Source organism: Phyllobates terribilis, unplaced genomic scaffold (assembly GCF_046119375.1).
Source record: "Phyllobates terribilis strain yellow unplaced genomic scaffold, ASM4611937v1 Scaffold_11__3_contigs__length_659146591, whole genome shotgun sequence".
Lineage (NCBI taxonomy): Eukaryota > Metazoa > Chordata > Amphibia > Anura > Dendrobatidae > Phyllobates > Phyllobates terribilis.
Window position 1 is genome coordinate 8,264,062 of NW_027362771.1, and position 23,492 is coordinate 8,287,553.

The 23,492-nt window shown below is 43.3% G+C and overlaps 1 protein-coding gene across 11 annotated transcripts in view; it reads right to left on the reverse strand.

Moving 5' to 3' along the window:
• TENM2 (teneurin transmembrane protein 2) overlaps positions 1 to 23,492 on the reverse strand; it is a 2,544,132-nt gene that overhangs the window by 953,262 nt on the left and 1,567,378 nt on the right. For all 11 annotated transcript variants that reach the window (XM_073651122.1, XM_073651120.1, XM_073651119.1 and 8 more), the window contains one exon: positions 14,454 to 14,662. In XM_073651122.1, the coding sequence (XP_073507223.1) occupies positions 14,454 to 14,662 (209 nt within the window). The remainder of the gene's footprint in view (positions 1 to 14,453; positions 14,663 to 23,492) is intronic.

Genomic DNA, 23,492 nt, shown 5'->3' on the forward strand with positions numbered 1-23,492 from the left:
GATGCTTTAGTCCAGGTCTGGGAGGAGATCCCACAAGAGACCATCCGCAACCTCATCAGGAGCATGCCCAGGCATTGTAGGGAGGTCAAACAAGCACATGGATGCCACACACAATACTGAGCCTCATTTTGACTTGTTTAAAGGACATTACATCAAAGTTGGATCAGCCTGTAGTGTCTTTTTCCACTTTAATTTTGGGGGTGACTCCAAATCCAGGCCTCCATTGGTTAATAAATTTGATTTCCATTGATGATTTTTGTGTGATTTTGTTCTTAGCACATTCAACTTTGTACAGAACAAAGTATTCAATGAGAATATTTCATTCATTCAGATCTAGGATGTGTTACTTGAGTGTTCCCTTTATTTTTTTGAGCAGTGTATATATTTATAGGTATATAAATATATATGTTTCCGAGAGAGTTAAAAATTTCTATATATTAGTTTGAAATATTTCCTTGCCGAGGGTTGACAGAGAAGACAGAAGCAATAAAAGCTGACATTTCTTGCCGGCTGCATGCTGTTCTGCTCAGCTGGGTTTGGCAGCTCTCACTGCCTCCCCAACGCACACTGTCGATTTTACCTCAGATGGCAGGGCAGGCACAGCAGTTGGTCTGATCGAAGAGTAACTGCAAACTGAAGCAAAAACTTCTTCCTTTAGCCCTTTTTGAGTGTGCCTTTTGACTTATGGCGAGATCTTAAGGGTGACCGAAATTGAATAAAACAGTTAAGCTGCTGTTTTAGTATATTGAATTGCTACTTATACTATTCAAAATACCAAGTGAACATGAAGCACATTATTTATCACCCCATACATTAACTTGAGTGCACCGTGCTATGTGTAACATGCCGTCGCCAGCTGCAGATGTTTCCTTGTTTACTCCGCCTCCTCCCCGGCAGAGATGCTGATCCCCTAAAAGCCGCGGCCCGGGTCCTGCACCCTCCGCTCCTCTGGCTGTGCATGCCCGGGGTGCGCGCCGCACACAGATCCCCAGACACTCATTTTAGGGCGCGCTTGTGCGCTCCCTGCTTCTTAAAGGGGCCGCGCGCACCGTCCTAATACGTCCCTGGCCAATGACCAGAGGATAGCTGATATTTAAGGAACCCCCTCCAAAATGGAGGTGCCTGTGCAATGGTGTTGTTTGCTTTCATTAAACTGCCTCTCCACTTCTCAGGTCCCTGTGCTGTCTGGCAGCCTGTATATCAGCCGTGCTCGCCAGCCTTTCTATCAGCCGTGCCTGCCAGCCTGTCTACTAGCCGTGCCCGCCAGTCTGACTACCAGCCATGCCCGCCTGTCTGTCTTTCTTGTGCCTGTCAGATTCAGCTGTCAGCTCCGTGGGAGTCGCCTGCTCTCGAACGAGGTCGGTCCCAGAGTGGCACCTGGTCCACCCTCCCAGTTCCTCCTTGGTCAACGGGGTCGACTAAACGGCCATGTAGCCACAGTCGGTCCTTGTGGGAACTTAGTTACACCCCTCTGGTCCCTCCTTGTACCACAGCACAGTGGTTCCACCATCCGGACCCGTAACAGTTTGCACAGGCCATGGAATCCGGTGGCTCTCAGGCTCCCTCACTCTCTGACCTGTACCAAGAGGTCTCCCGCCAGAGATCTCAACAGGATACAATCCTGTCCTATCTGTGGAATGTTAACTCCCGCTTGGACGCGGTGTCCACCCTGGCTGTGTCCACCTCTAACCAAGCGGCATCTGCTTTGGCGGCACCTCAACCCAGTGGTGCTGTGACACCCAGCTTAGGACCCCGACTATCTGCTCCACCACACTTTGGTGGTGAACCCTCTGTATGTCGGGGCTTCAACAACTAGTGCACGTTGCACTTTGAGCTCCTGACTCATCAATTTACTTCAGACCGTGCTAAAGTGGCGTTTATCATGTCGCAAATCACCAGAGAGGCATTGGCGTGGCTCAACCCCCTCTGGAAGAGAGGGGATCCTCTGGTGTCTGACCTCCAGGCTTTTCTCGCTGACTTCCGGAGGGTTTTCAATGAAACGCACATCCTCAACTACCTCCTCTCTTCTTCATCTACGCCAAAGGAGCCTCACTGCAGACCAGTAGGCTGTGCATTTCCGTACCCTCGCGTCTGAACTGGCCTGGAACAACGAAGCCCTGGTGTCTACCTTTTGGGAGGGCCTTTCTGGATGGATCAAGGATGAACTTGCCGGTCGTGACATACCCACTTCTCTGGACGACCTGGTGTCTTTGGCCACTTGGATCGACGTCCGGTTCCAGGAGTGTTCTAAGGAAGTGATCCGTGAGAGAAAATCTCTGCCCCTTGCACCAACCTTCCAAATGCCAGTCTTTCTACAGGCATCCACCTCAGCTTCCACCCCTGAAGTTATGCAGGTAGATCAGGTTAATATGGGAAAGTCTCGCCATGCTGAGGGAAGATGCTTTTACTGTGGAAGTCCAGAACATCTTATCTGCTCTTGTCCAGAGAGACCAGGAAACTCCAATGCCTAGGATCGCTTGTAGAGGTGTTCCTGGACAAAAATTCTCCCTCTCCATCTCTGACTTTGTCTGTATCGATCATCTGCAGTAAGACACACTTTTTCGAGACTGCCTATTTGGATTCCAGTGCTTCTGAGAATCTCATCCAACAGGCCATTGTAGAGTAGTATCAGATCCCTATTCAACGTCTTGCGGATCCGTTAGCGGTCTCCTTTGAGGATGGGAACCTTCTTTCAGAATCCATCTTGTTCATCACCGAGCCTGGGGTTCTTCAAGTAGGAATGCTACACTCTGAGAAAATCTCCTTATATGTGCTGTCCGGCTTTTCCCACTCTTTACTGCTTGGTCTACCCTGGCTTCAAACACATGAGCCAGTGTTGAAATTGGAGTTTGGGAGAGGTGCTCTGTTGGGGTCGGATTGTCACAAGACCGGCTTGGTTCCTATCTGTCCTGCTCGACCTCCGTCCACTCCTGCTAATTTGCCTGGCTTGCCGGCACCCTACTGGTCTTATGCTGATGTCTTTGACATGAAGGAGGCTAAGCCACTACCACCACATAGGCCATATGACTGGTATATTGACCCCATCCCTGGTGCTTCTCCTCCCCGAGGTCGAATTTACTCCCTGTTGGTGGCCGAGACCCGAGCCATGTTCGAGTACATCGAAGAGAATCTTGCGAGGGGATTTATTCAGAAATCTACCTCTCTGGCTGGAGCAGGCTTCTTCTTCGATGGCTCTCTTCATCCGTCTATCAACTATAGGTGCCTGAATCAAATTACTATCAAAAATAAGTATCCTCTGCCTCTCATCTCCGAGTTGTTTGATCTCCTCAAGGGCGCCAACGTCTTTACTAAGCTCGATCTATGTGGTGCATACAATCTTATCCGGATTCGCCAGGGTGACGAGTGGAAGACGGTATTCAACACCTGGGATGGCCACTACGATTACCGCGTGATGCCCTTCGGACTCGGCAACACACCGACAGTCTTTCAAGAACTGGTGAATGATATCTTCTGAGATCTTCTGTACTTGTGCGTGGTTGTGTATCTGGACGACATCCTGGTGTTCTTTTTTGATCTGCCCTCGCATCGAAGAGATGTTCGACAGGTGCTACAGAGGCTCCGGAAGAATAGTCAATTGCCAAATTCGAGAAATGCGTCTTTTAACAGACTTCTCTTTCCTTCCTGGGGTACATAATCTTGGAGCCGGGCTTAGGATGGATCCCGAAAAGGTGTCTGCCATTCTTAAGTGGCCCTGACCGGAGTGGTTGAAGGCTATTCAGCGGTTTCTGGGGTTCGCTAATTATTACCGCCTGTTCATTTCTAATTTCTCCTCCAGGACAGCTCCCATCTCTGCTCTGACCCGCAAAGGGGTTAACCCCAAGGAATGGACTCCCGAGGCGGAAAACGCCTTTGTATCCTTGATACAGGCCTCCTCCTCTGCCCCGGTGCTTCATCATCCTGACTGTAACAAGCAGTTCTTCCTGGAGGTTGACTATTCTTCCTCTGAGGCCGGAGCAATTCTCACCCAGAAGTCCTCATCCGGGCGTATGGTAACCTGCGGCTTCCTTTCCAAGCTCTTCTCTCCTTCGGAGCGCAATTGGTGATTGAGAACTGCTTGCTATTAAACTAGCATTGGAGGAATGGCGGTTCTTGCTAGAGGGGGCTTTGCACCCAGTGGTCATCTATATGGATCAAAAGAATCTCTCCTACTTGCAATCCGCTCAACGACTCAATCCTTGTCAGGCCAGATGGTCCCTATTTTTTGCTCGCTTCAACTTCACTCTCCATTTCCATCCAGCTGACAAGAATATTAAGGCAGACGCACTCTCCTGCTCATTCCTGTCTTCCGATCAAGAGGAGGAGCCCCTGCACATCATTGATCCTTCCAGAATAATGACTGTCGCCCCGCTTGACCTGTCTCATCTTCCTCCTGGTAAGACCCTTGTGGCAGCTCCGGATAGGAGGAGAGTCTTACTCTGGGGTCATTTGTCCAAATTTGCTGGACATGCTGGTCAGAGGAAGACTTTTCTGTTAATTTCCAGACATTATTGGTGGCCGACTCTGCAAAAGGACGTTGCGGATTTTGTCTCAGCTTGCTCTTCCTGTGCCCGTAACAAGACGCCTAGACATCTTCTTCCTCTTCCCGTGCCTTCTACTCCGTGGCAACATATCGCGATGGATTTCATCACGGATCTTCCTGTATCGGCTGGTTGTACTGTCATTTAGGTGGTCGCAGACCGCTTCTCCAAGATGACTCACTTCATTCCCTTGCTTAATCTTCCTTCTGCGCCAGTGCTAGACAAATACTTCATTCTTCACATCTTCCATCTCCACGGCCTACGTCTCCATATTGTCTCAGAGGGGTTCAGTTACTTCACGCTTCTGGAGAGCCACATGTATGCTGGTGAATGTCACTTTGGACTTCTCTTTGGTCTATCATCCTCAGACCAATGGTCAGGTTGAGTATATCAATCAGATCCTCACTAGTTTCCTTTGGCATTTCTTCAATGCTCATCATAGCGACTGGGTGGAGCTCCTGCTTGGGCCGAATTTTCCTACAATAACCATGTGAGTGAATCCTCAGCCAAATCTCTATTCTTTGTGGTGTATGGTCAGCATCCCAATATTCTGTTTCCTGTTTCTGCTTCTGTTGACAATCCTGCTGCGGAGTCCCTGAGATTTTTCAGTGATTTGAGAGGACACTAAGACGGCATTGCTACACTCCTCTGAGTGGTTGAAGAGACATGCTGATAAGAGACGTCTGGACTCACCTCTATTCCGTCCAGGGGACAACACTGGCTTTCTGCCAAGTATGTTCGTCTCAAGATGCCTTCTTACAAGTTGGGTCCGCAGTTGATTGGTCCGTTCGAGATTCTGAGCCAAATTAATCCAATGTCGTACAAGTTGAAACTTCCTGCCTCGAAACTGATCCCCAATTCCTTCCATGTATCTCTCCCCAAGCCTGTTGTCCTCAATCCTTTCTCTGACAATCTGGGTACCGCTCCAGCTCCAGTCAGCACTGAGGACATTTTTGAGGTAGAGAACATTTTGGCTACCAACAGGGTAAGAGGAAAATCCTTTTTTCTTGTGGATTGGAAGAGGTTTGGTCCTGAGGAGAGGTCATGGGAGCCCAGGGAGAACATTAAGGCTCCTCTTCTTCTGGAAAAATTTCTTGCAGGCTTGAAGAAGAGGGGGCGTAAAGGGGGGGTACTGTAGCACCGGCGTCTCTGCCTCCTGCCCGGCAGAGATGCCGCTCCCCTTACCGCCACGGCCCGGGTCTGGCATCCTCCGCTCCTTTGGCTGTGTGTACCCGGGGTGCGCGCACTGCGTGCAGATCCCCGGGCACTGTGCTGAGGATGCGCGTGCGCTCCCTGCTTCTTAAAAGGGCAACACGCCGACCTAATACATCCCTGGCCAATGGCCAGAGGATAGCTGATATTTAAGGCACCTCCTCCAAAATGGAGGTGCCTGTGCAATGGTGTTGTTTGCTTTCATTAAACTGCCTCTCCAGTTCTCAGGTCCCCATGCTGTCCGCCAGCCTGTCTATCAGCCGTGCCCACCAGCCGTGCCTGCCTGTCTGACTACCAGCCGAGCCCGCCTGCCAGACTGCCAGCTATTACCACCTGTCTGGCTTCCTGTGCTGCCAATCCACCACCGTGTCTATCAGCTTCGGCTGTCCATGGGAGTCGCCGGCTCTCACACGAGGTCGGTACAGAGTGGCACCTGGTCCACCCTCCCGGTTCCTCCTTGGTTCACGGAGTCGACTAAGCTGCCATGTAGCCAGAGTCGGTCCGGGTGGGCAGTTAGTTACACCCCTCTTGTCCCTCCTTGAACCACGGCACAGTGGTTCCACCATCCGGACCCGTAACAATAGATATCATTGTTGGCTTTATAACAGCCTAAATTATTGCCATTTAATTGGTTGCTATGTAAATACGGTTTCATGCCATGTATCTTCAGGTTAATAGAATTGTGTGAAGCCTCCTTTTCATGCAAAACTGCAAAAACAGATAGCTACTAATAGAGAAAAACTAGTGGCATCCTTAGATCATGAAATATTTTAGAAACTTGTCAGCTTTCAGTCAGTGGACACATAGGTGAAGAAATTTGTCATGACCTCCCCTCTGAAATGATTGTATTATAATCCTAACATTTAACCTCCTGAATTTTCTTAAATCAGAGGCAATTGTTTCCGAAGGGCTGAAATGCAAGATCCAGGTACTTTAATCAAGTGATGGATGAACGATTGCTTAAAGGAAGATAGAGGGATGTTCCATAAAAGGAGCAGCAAGAGGATCTCTGTCATAGGAATTGGCTAGTCCATGAATTTTGTAGAAGACACTTCAGACAAATTTCCAAAATTCAACCTGTTTCTGATATTCTTAAATAAACAAATAAAATAGTACTCCTGTATAATCTGTTTCTGATATTCTTAACTAAACATACAAAATAGTAACCCTGTATAATCTGTAGTGCCAACTATGAGGGGAGGCAGATGCAAAGAATCTATGCAGATTGGAGGAGACGCTATACCAACTTGACGAAAAAATTAATTCCACTGAATTTTGAGGACTGGTCTTTTCCAGGTTAATTAGATGTGTCTGATGACAATCCTAGGATGGGCCGATAAGCAAGTTAAAGAAAAGCGAAAGATCACGTCAAAGAAATCCATTCATATAGCACAAGCTTTCACAAACAGTGAGGCAGATATATATTCGATGATGGGGTAATGATAAGAAGAAATCACAAAGTTGGGAAAAGTGTAATGGTAAGAGGCATGGTTCTTCAGCAGCATTTAAATGTCTTCAAGGTCCTGTCTACTAAGGAGTATAGGGTTTGTGTCTTATTTGTTTTGGGACAAATATCTCTTTCCAGTAAAAAGATTGGGTGATCTAAGATGGGATAAAGTGGTGAAGGAGATAGGAGATATTTTGGTGAGAAAATAATAGCTAGGCCACAATATGTGGGTAAAGTGAGGGGATATGGCTGCATATTGAGTGTAGAAGCTGTCAGGATCGGGAATTAAATTAACTTTTGCTCTAAGTAGAACTCTTGGTCCGACTACTGTTCTACACCAATTAATTATATAGCCATGTGTTTTATTCAAGTGTTTCATGCAATAAATGAAACAAACAAGCTCAGAATAACATTACACATGTGTTACCTTGAGAGAAATTAGGGTGGGCAAAAAAATAATTAAAAACTGGATATTAGCAGAAGCAGGTGGGGATGAAAAAATATTTAATGAGACTTTCTTCTAGGCAAAATACAATTAAAAAAAAGTCTCTTGTCAAAAAAATATACCCAAAGATAAAAGCTAATATTTTTATAAAAATAAAACTTACACAACAGAAAGTATAAATGATTAGTAAAACATTGAAGCCGTAGATGTCATAGTATCCTGACAAGCTACATGCTGCGGTATTTCAGAAGTCACTATTTGTTGATACAGATTGAGTAGCTCATCACTGTTCTGCAGCTTAGCATTTAGCCTGTTATATGGATATGAGGACAACATTCTAGCAGTTAAGTGAGCAGGCATCACCTTAGGGACTGTGCAGGGGACTGGTAGCCTACTGCCTCAGCTGGTAAAGCATCTGGATTGTAGCAAAATATCTTTTTTCACAGCAACAGTGTCAGTTACTTAAGCACATAAAGCTAAAATTGTCAGCTGATAAGAATGGAAATAATAGAACATTCCAGATGATTCCAGAGATTAGCTCAGACAGTGAAGGAGGTGAGAAGGTCCTCCTGAGAGATCTGAAGGTGTTTCCTATTGATATAAAAAGACACAGTGCAGTCTTTTGTGTGAAAGCTTTAGTGATCAGCAAATTAGATGTAATTAGAGTACACACAGGCCACAGGAAGCCGTTCTTGTCACTTCATCCTGCTGCGATGGATCTCCCTTGTATTAGCAGGCAGTAAGTATTCAAAATGCTTACTTTTGTCAATCACAATAGATCGGAAGCAAAAAAATATAGTAAATTCGATGTTTCAGAAAAGAAGAGAAATCCATATATATACAGGGTGGTCCAAAAGTAGGTGGACAGAAAATAATAACATTTATTTTGATTTATATATGAAATTATATTTACTAACATAAGCATAACATTGACAATTAAATTTTATTCTGAACAATAATACAAAAGCCCTTAAATTTTATCAACGCAGGTGCTCAAACTGTTTTCCATTACAATTTGCACAGCTTTGAAGTCTGCCTCTTACGCTTCGCCACAAGTCTCTTTGGGTATTAATTTCTTGAAATGCATCTCTTATGTAATTTTTTAAATCACTGACACTTTTTGGTTTTCGACTATAAACTTTGTCCTTGAGTACTCCCCAAAAGAAAAAATCCATTGGGGTCAAGTCTGGTGAACGTGCTGGCCAATCAAGTGGGCCTCTTCAGCCAATCCATTTATTAGGAAATGTTTCATCAGGATACTCGCGGTCTACTTTTGAATAATGTGGAGGGGCCCCATCTTGTTGGAAATAAAGGTTATTTGAATTAGGCTGTTGCTGTAACTGGGGAACAACTTGATTCATTAGAATTTCAAGATACTTATCTCCTGTGACTGTTCCATCAAAAAATATTGGTCCTAAAACACCAAAACTTGAAATACCACCCCAAACATTGACACCAGGCTCATTTAGTTGTTGCTCTAATGTTAAATGCATGTTCTCATTATACCAGTAAATACAATTATGTCTGTTAATATTGTTGGATAATTTGAAAGAAGCTTCACCACTCCACATAATGTTATCTAAAATTACTGCATTTTCTTCAGTTACGTTAAGCATAAGCTCACTAAATTGCAGCCGCCTGTCTGGATCATTCTCCAATAAACCATGAATTAGACGTGGACGATAAGCTTTCCACCCAATAGATTGCAGGATTCGCATGATAGAAGCTCGTGAAATTCCCAATTCCAAAGAGGCTCTTCTGGTGGACTTTTTTGGACTCTGAACAAATGTTTCAGCAACAAGTTGTTTATTATCTTCTGAATAGACTGTTTTGGGCCGACCAGTTTTTGAAGCATTAAGGATTGAGCCAGTGGCATTGAATTTGTCATGAATGCGGTAAATGGTTTGTCTCTTTGGGGCTTGAGTGCCAAATGTTTCAACCCAATTAGCTCTAACGGTTTCAGCATTTTGAGATTTCCAATACTCTGCTAAAATCCATTTTCTTTGATCTGTAATTAAATTATTTGCCATTATGTGTTATCGGAATTATCTGAAAAGAAAACAGATTTGGGGGAGATCTATCTGTGAAAACTAGATCTGTGAAACTGGCTCAGTTGCCCTTAGCAACCAATCAGATTCCACCTTTCATTTCCCAAAGGAATGAGGAATGAAAAGTGGAATCTGATTGGTTGCTAAGGGCAACTGAGCCAGTTTCACTTTACACCATGTTTGATAAATCTCCCCCTTCATAACCTTATTACGCTTTCTGTCCACCTACTTTTGGACAACCCTGTATATTGTGGTAGATCGGTTCACCTGGTTGCACATAGAGGTATACAGGAACACTGTCTCTTTAAATCTTCTGCTGAGTTTATTAAGAGCACTGCATAAACTCCAGCAATGTTAGCAAAAACAAACACGGCCTTCCTGGCCTAACAGGAAAAACATAAACATACCGATAACGTATGGCACAGTCCTTGTTGCTATGGGTAACCACCCGCTTCAGGAACAAACAATCCCAGGTTTGTCTTTCCTTCACATGACAAAACAGCTCAGAGCTTTCACCTCCAGGCCCACCCCCACACCATATGCTCTGAAAGGCTGTGAATTTTATCCTCTGACCTCCTCCCTCTTTCCAGTTGTTCAATCATCTTAGCACTAAAGATGGCCGATTAACCCACTCATGTGCTGGAACCTTTTTCCTATGTATAATTGCTGCAGCTATGAATCTCAGTGCTACATATCTGCCATTCAGTACTTTGCCAGTGACTTTGTCACATATTCCTTACTTCTGCCCAAAGCCGTAGGTTTTGGCACCTTCAGTCACCAAACAGGGAACTGGCATCTGCATCACTATGCAGCTTCCCAGGCCTGTGTTCACATTAAAGATGAAGTCCAGTAGCGCTGAGTTTCAACTCTTGGAACGTCATCTCTGCTTCAAGAGACCATTTGGCCATTGATGTCATTGTGCCCTTAAGGTCGGTCAGGGGTGTGGCTATCATGGCGAAATTCGGGATACACTGCTGAAAGTATCCCACCATTCCCAGAAATACCTGAAGCTGTTCCTTGGAGGGCAGTTTCAGCCAACTTTGGACAGCCTCCACCTTATTTACATGCAGCTTTATTTTGCTTCTTCCAACGATCTAGCCCAGGTATTTTCCCTCCTTTTTTTCGATGGCACACTTCTTTGGGTTTATGGTAAACCCCCCTTTCCTCAGCGCATCCAGCATGGCCTGGACCTTCTGCAGATGACTTTTCCAATCCGGACTGAATATCACAATATCATCAAGGTAAGTTGTAGCATTCTTTTTTGTGAGGGGCAATGACCGGGTCTATGGCCCTCCAAAAGGTAGCTGGGTCTCTTTGCAGACCAAGTGGACTTCTGGTATACTGGAAGCAACAATCAGGTGTAAAAGAGGTCGTCTTCTTCTTGGCACTTTGAGAGAGGAGGATTTGCCAGTAACCTTTTGTTAGGTCCAGGCAGGTGATGTATCTGGCGGACCATAGCTTCAATATGAGTTTCTCGCAGGTTATCGGATACGCGTAATTTTTAGCCTTCAAAATCACCTTGCGACGAACGTCGGGGATTCTATATGACTTTTGGTTCACCTGCACATGTGGTTCCGTCAGGATTCCTGGTCATCAACCTGCCTACGTCTTGGTAACTCCGAAAACAGGTCTCCATCTCCTGTGCTATGCCATTTATGACCGTTACTTTATTGAATGCCTCTTTTAGAGTTAGGTCCCTAGATCTCTCCATAGGTGTTTAATTGAATTTAGATCTGGACTTATTGCTGGCCACTTCAGAACTCTCCAGTGCTTTGTTTCCATCCATTTCTGTGTGCTTTTTGAAGTATGTTTGAGGTCATTGTCCTGCTGAAGACCCATTATCTAGGACACAGACCCAGCTTTCTAATACTGTGCTCTACATTGCGACCTAAAATCCTTTAGATAATATACACAGACATAAAAATATATCTATGTATATATGCATGTGTGTATTTACTGTATTTTAAATATATATATTGTAAAAGGGTCACTGGCAATGTATGTAAGAGGAGATATGAATCACGAAGATTGTTATCTTCCGTGATGTGAAACACAGAAGTTTCTCTCCAGCATGTTGTGTGCGAAGTGGTTATTCGGCCATGACAGGGTTGTGTGCTTTGTGAGTAGTTGTAAGAGATGCAGGGGCAGACCTACCGCCCGTGTAGCCCGTTCATTGAACGGGGGCCCCGAGGGAGTGGGGGCCCCTCCAGCCTCCAGCAGGGCCGCCATCAGGGCATGACTGTCTTGACTCCAGTATGGTGCCCGGCCGGTCGGGGCCCCCTCAGAGCCCCGTTGGGGCACCCTCTTGTGCGTCTCCTCATGGGGCCCCCGCAGGATCGGCGTCAGCACCCGGTGCACCCGGGCAAATGCCGGGGCCCTGAACAGGCGGGGGGGGGCCCTCACTGTCGGGCACTATGGGACCCATGAGCGGAGGAGAGCGGTGTCAGCGCCCGCTCCCTCCCGCTTGCTCAGGGCCCCAGCACCCGGCACAATACTTACCCCTCCCCGTGCCTCCGCAGCAGCTCCTGCATCCTCCGCGGCTGCTGCACTGTGACATCTCAGGTCAGAGGGCGTGGTGACGTCTTTACACCGTGCTCTCTCCTGAGCATTCACAGCGCAGAGCGGGATGAGGCCGGCGACGCTGGAGTCCGGAGCAGTGGCAGCAGGTGAGTAGTGAGGTATTTCATTTTTCTTTTATTGTATGGAGGCCTGTGGCAGTATAAGGGAGGGGGGTGAGGTGGGGGTGTGTGACATCCTGCATGGGGCATTATAAGGGCGGGGGGTAACATCCTGCATGGGGCATTATAAGGGAGGGGGTGTGTGTGATATCCTGCATGGGGCATTATAAGGAAGGGGGGGTGTGTGTCATCTTTAATGGGGCATTATAAGGGGGGTGACATCCTATATGGGGGGAAACAGCCTGCGTGAGGCATTATGTGGGGGGAACAGCCTGCGTGGGGCATTATGTGGGGGGAACAGCCTGCGTGGGGCATTATGTGGGGGGAACAGCCTGCATGGAGCGGTATAGGGGGGCCAGCATTCTGTATGGAGCATTATATGGGGGCCAATATCCTGCATGGAGCGTTATATGGGGGCCAGTATCCTGCATGGAGCATTATATGGGGGCCACTATTCTGTATGGAGTGTTATATGGGGGCCAGTATTCCGTATGGAGCGTTATATGGGGGCCAGTATCCTGTATGGAGTGTTATATGGGGGCCAGTATTCCATATGGAGCGTTATATGGGGGCCAGTATTCTGTATGGAGCATTTTATGAGGGCCAGTATTCTGTATGGAGCATTATATGGGGGCCAGTATCCTGTATGGAGCGTTATATGGGGGCCAGTATTCTGTATGGAGCATTATATGGGGGCCAGTATCCTGTATGGAGCGTTATATGGGGGCCAGTATTCTGTATGGAGCATTATATGGGGGCCAGTATCCTGTATGGAGCGTTATATGGGAGCCAGTATTCTGTATGGAGCGTTATATGGGGGACAGTATCCTGTATGGAGCGCTATATGGGGACCAGTATCCTGTATGTAGCGTTATATGGGGGCAAGTAATCTGCATGGAGCGTTATATGGGGGCCAGTATCCTGTATGGAGCATTACATGGGGGCCAGTATCCTGTATGGAGCATTATATGGGGGCCAGTATTCCGTATGGAGCGTTATATGGGGGCTGAATCAATAAATCATTTGTAGAATCACTGTCACTGACCTTCAAAAAGTGTTTGCGATGACCATCAGATGTGTTTTGCAGCGGCAGTGTTGGTACACAATTCTGTGCAGTGCATTACCCGAAACCACAGCTGTTCTAAGCCAGAATATGGCAAGAACTACTCAACTTAGTAAAGAGAAACGATAGTCGATCGTTAGTTTAAAACATGAAGGTCAGTTAACCTAGAAAATCGCTACGACCTTGAAGAGATCTTCAAGTGCAGTCATGAAAATCATAAATTGCGATTAAAAAACTGGCTTTCATTAGGGCTGCCCCAATAAAGGAAGACCAAGAATTACCTCTGTTGCACAGGATCATTTTAACAGTTACCACCTTCAGAAACTGCAAATTGACAGGATCTCAGATAACTGTCCTCATAAAATATGTACAAACATCAAGTAGCAGACCCAACTCAACATCAACTGTCTAGAGGAGACTGCGAGAAGAAAACCTTTATGTTTGAATTGTTGCAAAGAAGCCATAACTGATTAACACAAACAAGGGGAAATCAAGCCAAACCACACATGATCCGAACAACACAAAGACTGGAAATTAGATCAGTTAAAATCTCTACTCTACATTACACTGTACTTTGCTGTGGATTTTTTTGTGTGGATTCCTCAACTAAAATTCCGCAAAAATTATGAAAGTACACCGTAATAGTTAGACAGCACATACTTAGTCCAATAAGTTTGTAGATATTACAGTGGTGTACTGTGTGATAGATTTAGCATATCTTGTTAAAAGTTAGCCACCATTATATTAATGATACTAATTCTTACTTGGCTCCATCAAGCAAAATGACAGTAGTGCCAGATCCATTTCATGATGGACTTGCACAGCACTCAGTGCACCTGACTAATTTTAATAGAGTCCATCTGGTTTTCCATCATGGTATCTTTCCATATACAGACAAAATAGTGGAGCACGGTGGGTTATTTTGTCTGTCATTTTTTATGGAATCCTCAACTGAGGCTTGGAACAGAGCTATTAACATAGAAGAGAACAGAGCCTAATATGATATATTTTATCTCTCATACCTGAGCATGTGATGGAGGCAAACCTCTTCTTATGTAGACACCAAATAAAGCATCTTTTCCTAATGATATATTAAATTTTAAGAACTGTGGCTGGGTAACATGGATATGTGATCTCCAAAAAACCCCTGCAGGTACTTCTTGAGTGATCCGGCGGCCAATTTCAACTTCTCCATTGTCTATGCTGCTGTTTCTTGTATTAGTCCAAGGTCCTGAAAGACAAAATAATTATTTTAATTCATTTCTAAAACTATATGATAAAAGAGACAGTAAAATCTGCATTACAGAGAGCATTATACATTATTTCTAGGAAGGAAATCCTCAATATACATTTTCAAATGCATTACTTTGACTTTCATCTTGACTTATTATTACCTCTGAAGAGGAATGTTGAATGGTTCTATTCCCATCAAATTGGTGTTGAATGAGATATATGCTCATCAAACCAACCTTCACTCAACACATCAAAGTTCCAAGCACCTAATCCTAAACAATATTGTGAAAAATAACGCTTTATTTTAAGCAAATGCAAATTTTCAAAGCTGTGAAATCCATGATAGATTAGATAGAAAGATAAATAGATTAGTATAGTATTTTGAACTTTGATCAATCCTTTGAAACAAGAAGACAGAGATGAAAATAGTCATATTAGTTTCTCAAGCCATTCAATTGGATCTCCTGGTGCAGCTTGGCAACATCCTTGACTCCTTTTATGCCTTAACACACAATGAATTGAGAAACTTTACTGTTTTAATTTTGTTATGGATTTAAACTAATGATTAGCTCTAGTTGTTAATAAGTTCTGTCTGCTAAGGTCTCAGAGAAAAAGGTTAGGAAAACCTCGTATAACTGACTGAAATCTCAAATTTCTTCATTACAACAGTTTACAAATATGTCATTAGTTATTGAATATTTAATGTAAATTCCAGATTGCAGGGGTATATTGTAAGGTTTTGCTATGGCCTATACATGATTGTCTGCAAGTAATAACTGTGTATTTCAGTTATCTTGAACCCCAAAAAATAGAAATCTAAAGCAATCAAAAGCTATATCCACAGTAGGGTTTCTACTCAGTCAGCTGCGATTGAGGTAGGCACAGGAAGCAGTTTCATCAAAATGTCCAGGCAGGTTTATTACAAACTTCATAAACTGCTCAGCATAAGCAAACAAAAAGACAGCCTTTTCCGACACAGAGTGAAACAAAGTAAACAGTCCATACAGTATTGTGGGTTTGCAAACTTGGATTAGTGTCCAGTTCTTAAGTCCTTAGCAAAGACCAACACACTGAAGATCTACACATCTCCAGACTCAGAAACTGAATGGGAAAACTGGTCTCCATTCTGTCTGCCATACCATGCCCCTGGCATGGGGATATGTGAGCAGTCAGTCCAAACCATCTCTTTGACTGCTCATAAAACCTGGCCCTGATATGCCCTTATTAAATCTCTCAGCACTATACGTGTTGGAGTCCGCTTTCCCGGGCTTACATCACCGAAGCTACCAACCTCTATGACAGCACGAAGATGTTAATACCTTAGGCGAACTTTAAACTATTTTAATCTCAAACAATTCAATATCTTCAAGACTGTTTTTTTCAAAGTTAGGAATTGTGTTTCAATGAACAAGTGTAATAAACAGCACTGGACAAATCAGTACCATACAGTGCAGTGTCATTGCTCTATAACCTGAAAAGGATATTAAATATATTAAGAACGATGAGTGAGTGTAGAAATATTAACATTGATGTGAATCAGATTTTCACAGATCTGTTTGTCCCATTTTATAGCTTCATACTGTAATACATTTTATATATTTTTTCTATTAAAAACTTATCTTAAACTAAAATCTGTGAAGGTAAGAGATACTTGATAAGAGGAATGGGCTGAAAGGCTCGATGTGAAGCTCATTTCACAGTGCTGGAGATACATATTGCAAACTTCATTCAGAAGCTTACATGAATTTAGCAGTCACTCTTCTGTTAAAGCATGTCCAGTATAAGGTACTAGAGGCAAGCACTGTGAAATCTGGCTTTAGCTTATAATATCAGTTGAAAAGTCAATATCCTACACAAAATATTACACGCATCTAATCTTTAAGAGATTATAACTACCTCAGCATTCATCCCTTTATTTTCTAACCGTTAGAATCTAACACTTAAAAATTAATACACCTAAATGTCTTTTGGAGATTGCGGAAAGAGTACATCAATCATCTATTGACATGCTCTTCTCCGCATGTTGCATTATCTGTCAAAACATTGGTAGACGAGTTGTGCAAAAAGCAATATATTTAATAAAATACATTAACCAAAAGGTTGCATTTTACTGCTTCTTTTTCTCTGGAGTATTGTTTATATTCAGTTCTTCAGGTTTCTTCCTCTTTTCAGGAATGTCATTCTATTTCCTCTCACTGTCCAAGAGCTCTCAAAAACATGCTGATGTTTCATAGAGACTCTTTTTGGAGATGTTGTCAGAGATGTCAATCATGCTCTGATTTTGCACCACCAGTTTATATACAGCAGACACCATACAAAGCTGATACATTTTATGCAAAATGAGCCCCAGTCCAATAGATAGTGACTGAGCCAATAGGAAGTATTTTGATGCAATGAGGGGAACAAACCAATTATATCATGAATGACAGCAGTTTTATGGGTTTTATATGTTATAATGCCATACAAGGACAAGAAAAACATTAGGTACCAAACCTAACATAGACAGAATGGCTAATATATACATCTGCATTTAGCATAGAAATTAATGGAGAACCCCACATATTCAATATCTTAGGACAAATTCTGTCTGTGTTTTTTACGGACAGAACTTGTACCTATTATAGTCTATGGAGTTGTTTACAAGTCCTTGTATTTTTGCAGACCGAGGGGTCCACACAAAATCATGGAGATGTGTACGATTTTGATCCAAGTCTCGGACCAAACTTGCCAATGCAAGCCTATTGGTCTATGGAAAAAATCGGAAAACACTGAAATGTCATCCATTTTTCATGGACTGTTTCATATGAGAAGCTTGATTAACCTCCATCAGTTTTTTTTCTAATCTGAGACAAAACCTGATGAAACTCTGACCAAACACTGATGGTAAAAACTGAAACACTAACCAAACATTGATGAAACTCTGACCAATAAACCAATAAACTCTGACCAATAAACTCTGACCAATAATAATAATGAAACTCGTACTATTTTTTGCACAAAAGAAAATTCACTTACATCTGAATGAGGCCTAACGCAAAAGGAAGAAAACACGTGAGCTCTGCACTATGAACATAAACTTCATGTAGTTGAATAGTTTTATAGTGTTTAATTTAGATAACTTTCCATCTGCAATATATTTTCTCATACCACAATGCACCCACAGAAAAATTGTGGCAAAAATGATTTTGGCTAGAGCTACGTAGGGACATTTTCTCAGATAAATTGTGTGGCCAAGAACATTGTACAACTTGCTGTCATGACTAATATAAAGCTATAATTTTTCTGTAAAAGAGCCAACCAAATGACAGACAGGTCACAGTCTGTGACATGGCTGATGTAACTTTCCAGGGCCGGCGTCAGCACCAAGGCGCAACCGGGCTAGTTCCGGGGCCCTCAGCAGGTGGGGGAGCCCACTCGCCATCGGGCACTCCGCCGAGCTAAGGGACCCATGAGTGGAGGAGAGTGGTGTCAGTGCCCGCTCCTCCCCCGCTTGCTCAGAGACCCGGCAGCCAGCACAATACTTACCTCTCCTCGTGCCTCCGCAGCAGTTCCGGTTTCTTACACGTCCTCTGACTGTGAGGTCTCAGGTCAGAGGGTGTGGATACGTCTTTCCACTGTGCTCTCTCCTGAGTTGTCACAGCGCAAAGCGGGAAGATGCTGGCGCGGGTGAGGGGTCCAGAGAAGCGGCAGCAGGTGAGAAGTGAGGTAAGTATTTGATTTTTTTTTTTAATGTATGGAGGCATGGGACATTATATGGGGGGGGGGACAAGTGACATCCTGCATGGAGCATTATAAGGGGGGGTGACATCCTGCATGGGGCATTAATAGGGGGGTGACATACTGCATGGGGCATTAAAAGTCACATGTGCTCAGTGTGAACCTGCTTTCATCTGTGAAGATCACAGGGCGCCAGTTGTGACTTTGCCAATCCTGGTGTTCTGTGGCAAATGCCAAGCGTCCTGCACGGTGTTGGGCTGTGAACACAAACCCCATTTGTGGACGTCGGGCCCTCATACGACCCTCATGGAGTCGGTTTCTAATTGTTTGTGCAGACACATGCACATTTGTGGCCTGCTGGAGGTCATTTTGCAGGGCTCTGGCAGTGCTCCTTTCTGTTCCTCCTTGCACAAAGGCGGAGGTAGCGGTCCTCTTGCTGGGTTGTTGCCCTCCTATGACCCCCTCCACGTCTCCTGGTGTACTGGCCTGTCTCCTGGTAGTGCCTCCAGCCTCTGGACACTAAGCTGACAGACACAGCAAACCTTCTTGCCACAGCTCACATTGATATGCCATCCTGGATGAGCTGCACTACCTGAGCAACTTCTGTGGGTTGTAGAGTCAGTCTCATGCTACCACGAGTGTGAAAGCACAACCAAAATTCAAAAGTGACCGAAACATCAGCCAGAAAGCATTGGTACTGAGATGTAGTCTGTGGTCCCCACCTGCAGAACCACTCCTTTATTGAAGGTGTCTTGATAATTGCCAATAATTTCCATCTATTGTCTATTCCATTTGCACAACAGCATGTGAAATTGATTGCCAATCAGTGTTGCTTCCTAAGTGGACAGTTTGATTTCACAGAAGTTTGATTTACTTGGAGTTATATTCTGTTGTTTAAGTGTTCCCTTTATTTTTTTGAGCAGTGTACATTCCTTGAGGGGTATAGTTTCCGAAATGGGGTCACTTCTGGGGGGGGTTCTACTGTTTAGACACATCAGGGGCTCTCCAAACATGATATGACACCCGCAGACCATTTCAGCAAAGTCTGCATTCCAAAATGTCACTCCATCCTTTCTGAGCCCTGCCTTGTGCCTAAACAATAGTTTTTCCCCACATCTGGGGTATCTGTGTGCTCAGGAGAAATTGCACACCAAATTTTGGGATCAATTTTCTCCTGTTACCCCTTTGAAAATAAAAAATTTGGGGCTAAAACATTTTTGTGGGAAAAATGGGATTTTTGTTATTTTCACAGCTCCACCTTTTAAACTTCTGTAAAGCCCTTGGGGGTTCAAGGTGCTCACCACACATCTAGATAAGTTCCTTGAGGGGTTTAATTCCAAAATGGTGTCACTTGTGGGGCGGTTTCCACTGTTTAGGCACATCAGGGGATCCCCAAATGCATCATGGTGTCCGCTAATTATTCAAGCAAATTTTACATTAAAAAAGTCAAATAGCGCTCCTTATCTTCTGAACCCTGCCGTGTGCCCAAACATTGGTTTTCCCCCACATATGGGGTTTCGGCTTACTCAGGAGAAATTGCAAAACAAATGGTTTGGTGCAATTTTTCCTGTTACCCTTCAAGGTTCTCACCACACATCTAGATAAGTTCTCTGAGGGGTCTAGCTTCCAAAGCGGTGACATTTGTATGGGGTTTCCACTGTTTAGGCACATCAGGGACTCTCCAAATGCGACATGGCTTCTACTAATTATTTAAGCACATTTTACATTCAAAAAGTCAAATGGCGCTCCTTCCATTTCGAGCCCTGCTGTGCGCCCAAACAGTGGTTTCCTCTCACATGTGGAGTATCAGCGTGCTCAGGAGAAATTGGATTACAAATTTTGGGTTTCATTTTTTCCTGTTACCCTTGCAAAAATTAAATAATTTGGGTCTAAAGTAAAATTTTTGTGAAAAAAAGTTAAATGTTCATTGTTTTCTCCCACATTCCAAAAGTTCTGTTCACCTGAAGGGTTAATAAACTTCTTGAATGTGGTTTTGAGCACCATGAGGGGTGCAGATTTTAGAATGGTGTCACTTTTGGGTACTTTCTGTTATAAAGGCCCCTCAACGTCACTCCAAATGTGATGTTTGTCCCTAAAAAAATGGTTTTGTAAATTTTGTTGGAAAAATGAGAAATCAATGGTCAACTTATAACCATTATAACTTCCTAAGAAAAAAAAATGGTTTCTAAAATTGTGCTGATGTAAAGTAGGCATATGGGAAATTGATTTATTAACTATTTTGTGTGACATTTCGCTCTGATTTAGTGCCCACAATGCAGAAATGCTGCTGATTTTTTCTGGATATCCCTGGCAGGAAAAACGCATTTGGATTTTACATGCGCTTTTCCTGTCAGGTAGAAGTGTTTGTCAAGCGTTTTTGCATGCATTTCTGCATGCAGGTTATCAAGCACTTTTCAAACCGATTTTAGCATCACTTGGAAAAGTGCTTGACAACTTGGTCACACTATATAAATCCATGCAACCGGCATGGATTTACATAGTGTGACCAAGTTAATAGTTAAAAAAAGAATAAAAATGGTAAAAAATAAAAAAAAACACATTATACTCACCTTCTGATGGCCCCCGGTCTTCTCTCCGGTGCGTCTGGTCTCTCGTATGGCTCGCGGATTGTAAAAGGACCTTCCATAACGTCATTTAGTCATGTGACAGGTCACGTGACTGCCAACGTCAGCGGTTGCGGGACCTGTCTCATGACTAAATGACATAATGGAATGTCCTTTTACATCATCGCGAGCCACCGGGGAGCCAGGACGCACCACAGAGGAGACCAGGGGACATCAGAAGGTGAATTCTTTTTTTTTAAGAGGTACTATTATACCAGGGTCTGGAGGAGAGTCTCCTCTTCTCCAGACCCGGGTATCATCCGCACATTGAATCGCTTAATATCCGTATGTGCACATGTAGTCAATTATTAAGCGATTCAATGCAAGTTAATGGCGGCAATTACGCTGCGTAACCGCAAAATTAATGGACATGCTGCGGATTTTTCCGCAATGATAATCCGCAGTGGAAATTTCAGCAGCATGTGCACAGAACATGCAGATTATCATTGGGGACCATGGGGCATGTATTACCAAGCATTTTTTAAGCGTTTTCACTGCGGAAATTCTGCAGCAAAAATGCTTGAAAAATGCACAGTGGGCACGCAGCTTTAAGGTAATGAAAATTCAAAGTTTGAAAATTGCGAAATTTTCCACATTTTCGCCAAATTTCCATTTTTTTCACAAATAAACACCAGTCATATTCAATAAATGTTACCACTATCATGGAGTACAATATGTCATGAAAAAAACAGTCTCAGAATCATTGGGATCCATTGAAGCGTTCCAGAGTTATTACGTTATGAATTTACACTGGTCAGAATTGTAAAAATTGGCCTGGTCATTAACATGCAAACAGCCTTGGGGAGTAAAGGGGTTAACAGTCTGAGCAGCAGGCTGTTATTGACTATATGCAAGGCATTCTCCTTAGCACAATTTACACTAATTCCCTTGGGATTGGATGTGATAATTTCAGATAGGGATTCCCTTTCAGAAATATGTGCTTGTAACTATATAGAGAACATGCAAAACTAGGAAATCATGGCAGTAATAACTTATAAAATAAAATCACAAAAATACATTGTGTAGCTTAAACCTTTTTGAATAAATATCATAAAATAAAAAATATACATATATGGTATTCTTAAAACCATTAATTAACTTTGTAGAATTAAGACTGTGTTAATGATGATCTGTACACAGTGTAAAAAATGTCAAAATAATTATAATTCCTGAAAATTGTGGAGAAATCTTTATAAACTAAAAGCTAAATATACATGAAAAACCAGAGTTAGGCTACAATGTACGTAGCTAAACAAACACCTCCTCTGACCATTAAGGCACCTCAAGATGCTAATTACAGAATTATTTTACTCTATGTCCAAACATTTGAAAAAAAACTATGCCAAATATTTGCTGTAAAGAATAGTTCTGTTCTATTTTCTGATGCTTTTTACTATGTTGGTAATAGAGCAATCATAATTGAATGCTGTGTGCGAAGAGACAAGAGATTGTTTATGTATCGTTTTGGTCTGAGAGGCACAAACACACAGTACGAGATGATACCCAAGGTGACTGTTAGTTATTGGAACCTCGAGTATAGAAGGCACAGATGTTGACTATTGCTGATGCACAACACTGAAGGTTGCTGTATTATACTAGATATCTTTAAAAGCACACAGATACGTAAATCTTAATAATTGTCAAACATGCCAACCGCTTTCAGCTTCTTAGGTTTTGGAAGACAGATTAGCCGTTCTTTCTAATGATACTAATTTTATAATGAAAACTTAAATAGCTGTTTTAACAGCTAGATGCTGGCAGGTGTTCCCAGGTGTGCCCAACAATGAGGGTATGCTGAACTGTATATGTACATCTGTGCATGCACAATTAAGTTTATTTTATTGCCTATGGCACAGTGGTTCAGTGGTTAACACTGCAGCCTTTAATCTATGGGTCCTAGGTTAAAATTCCATCTGCAAGGAGTTTGTATGTTCTCCAAGTTGATTAGGTGCATTACCTCCCATACTACAAAGATAGGGATAGGGAATTTAGCTTGGGAGAACCAATGGGAACAGTAATGGTGATGACTGTAAAGTGCTGTGGAAATTAAAGGGAACTTCTTATGTAAAAAAAAAACCTCTATTAACCTACAGATATGGGGTAATCTTCAGTGTGGCCACCACACTGAAAGCCCAGCTACTAGGAGGAAATTAATTTTCTTGCTCTAAGAAGCCTCGGATTTAAGTCATAGAGTCACAGTTGGCTTTGTACTGATGCACTGCCGAGCTGGCTGTCAGTCAGTGGCGGCACACGGTCATAGCCGCCACTTACTGTATATTGAGCAGTGACTAAACCTGTGCTGGCATCTACAGTGGGTACGGAAAGTATTCAGACCCCTTTAAATTTTTCACTCTTTGTTTCATTTCAGCCATTTGGTAAATTCTAAAAAGTTCTTTTTTTTTCTCATTAAAGTATACTCTGCACCCCATCTTGACTGAAAAAAAAACAGAAATGTAGAAATTTTTGCAAATTTATTAAAAATGAAAA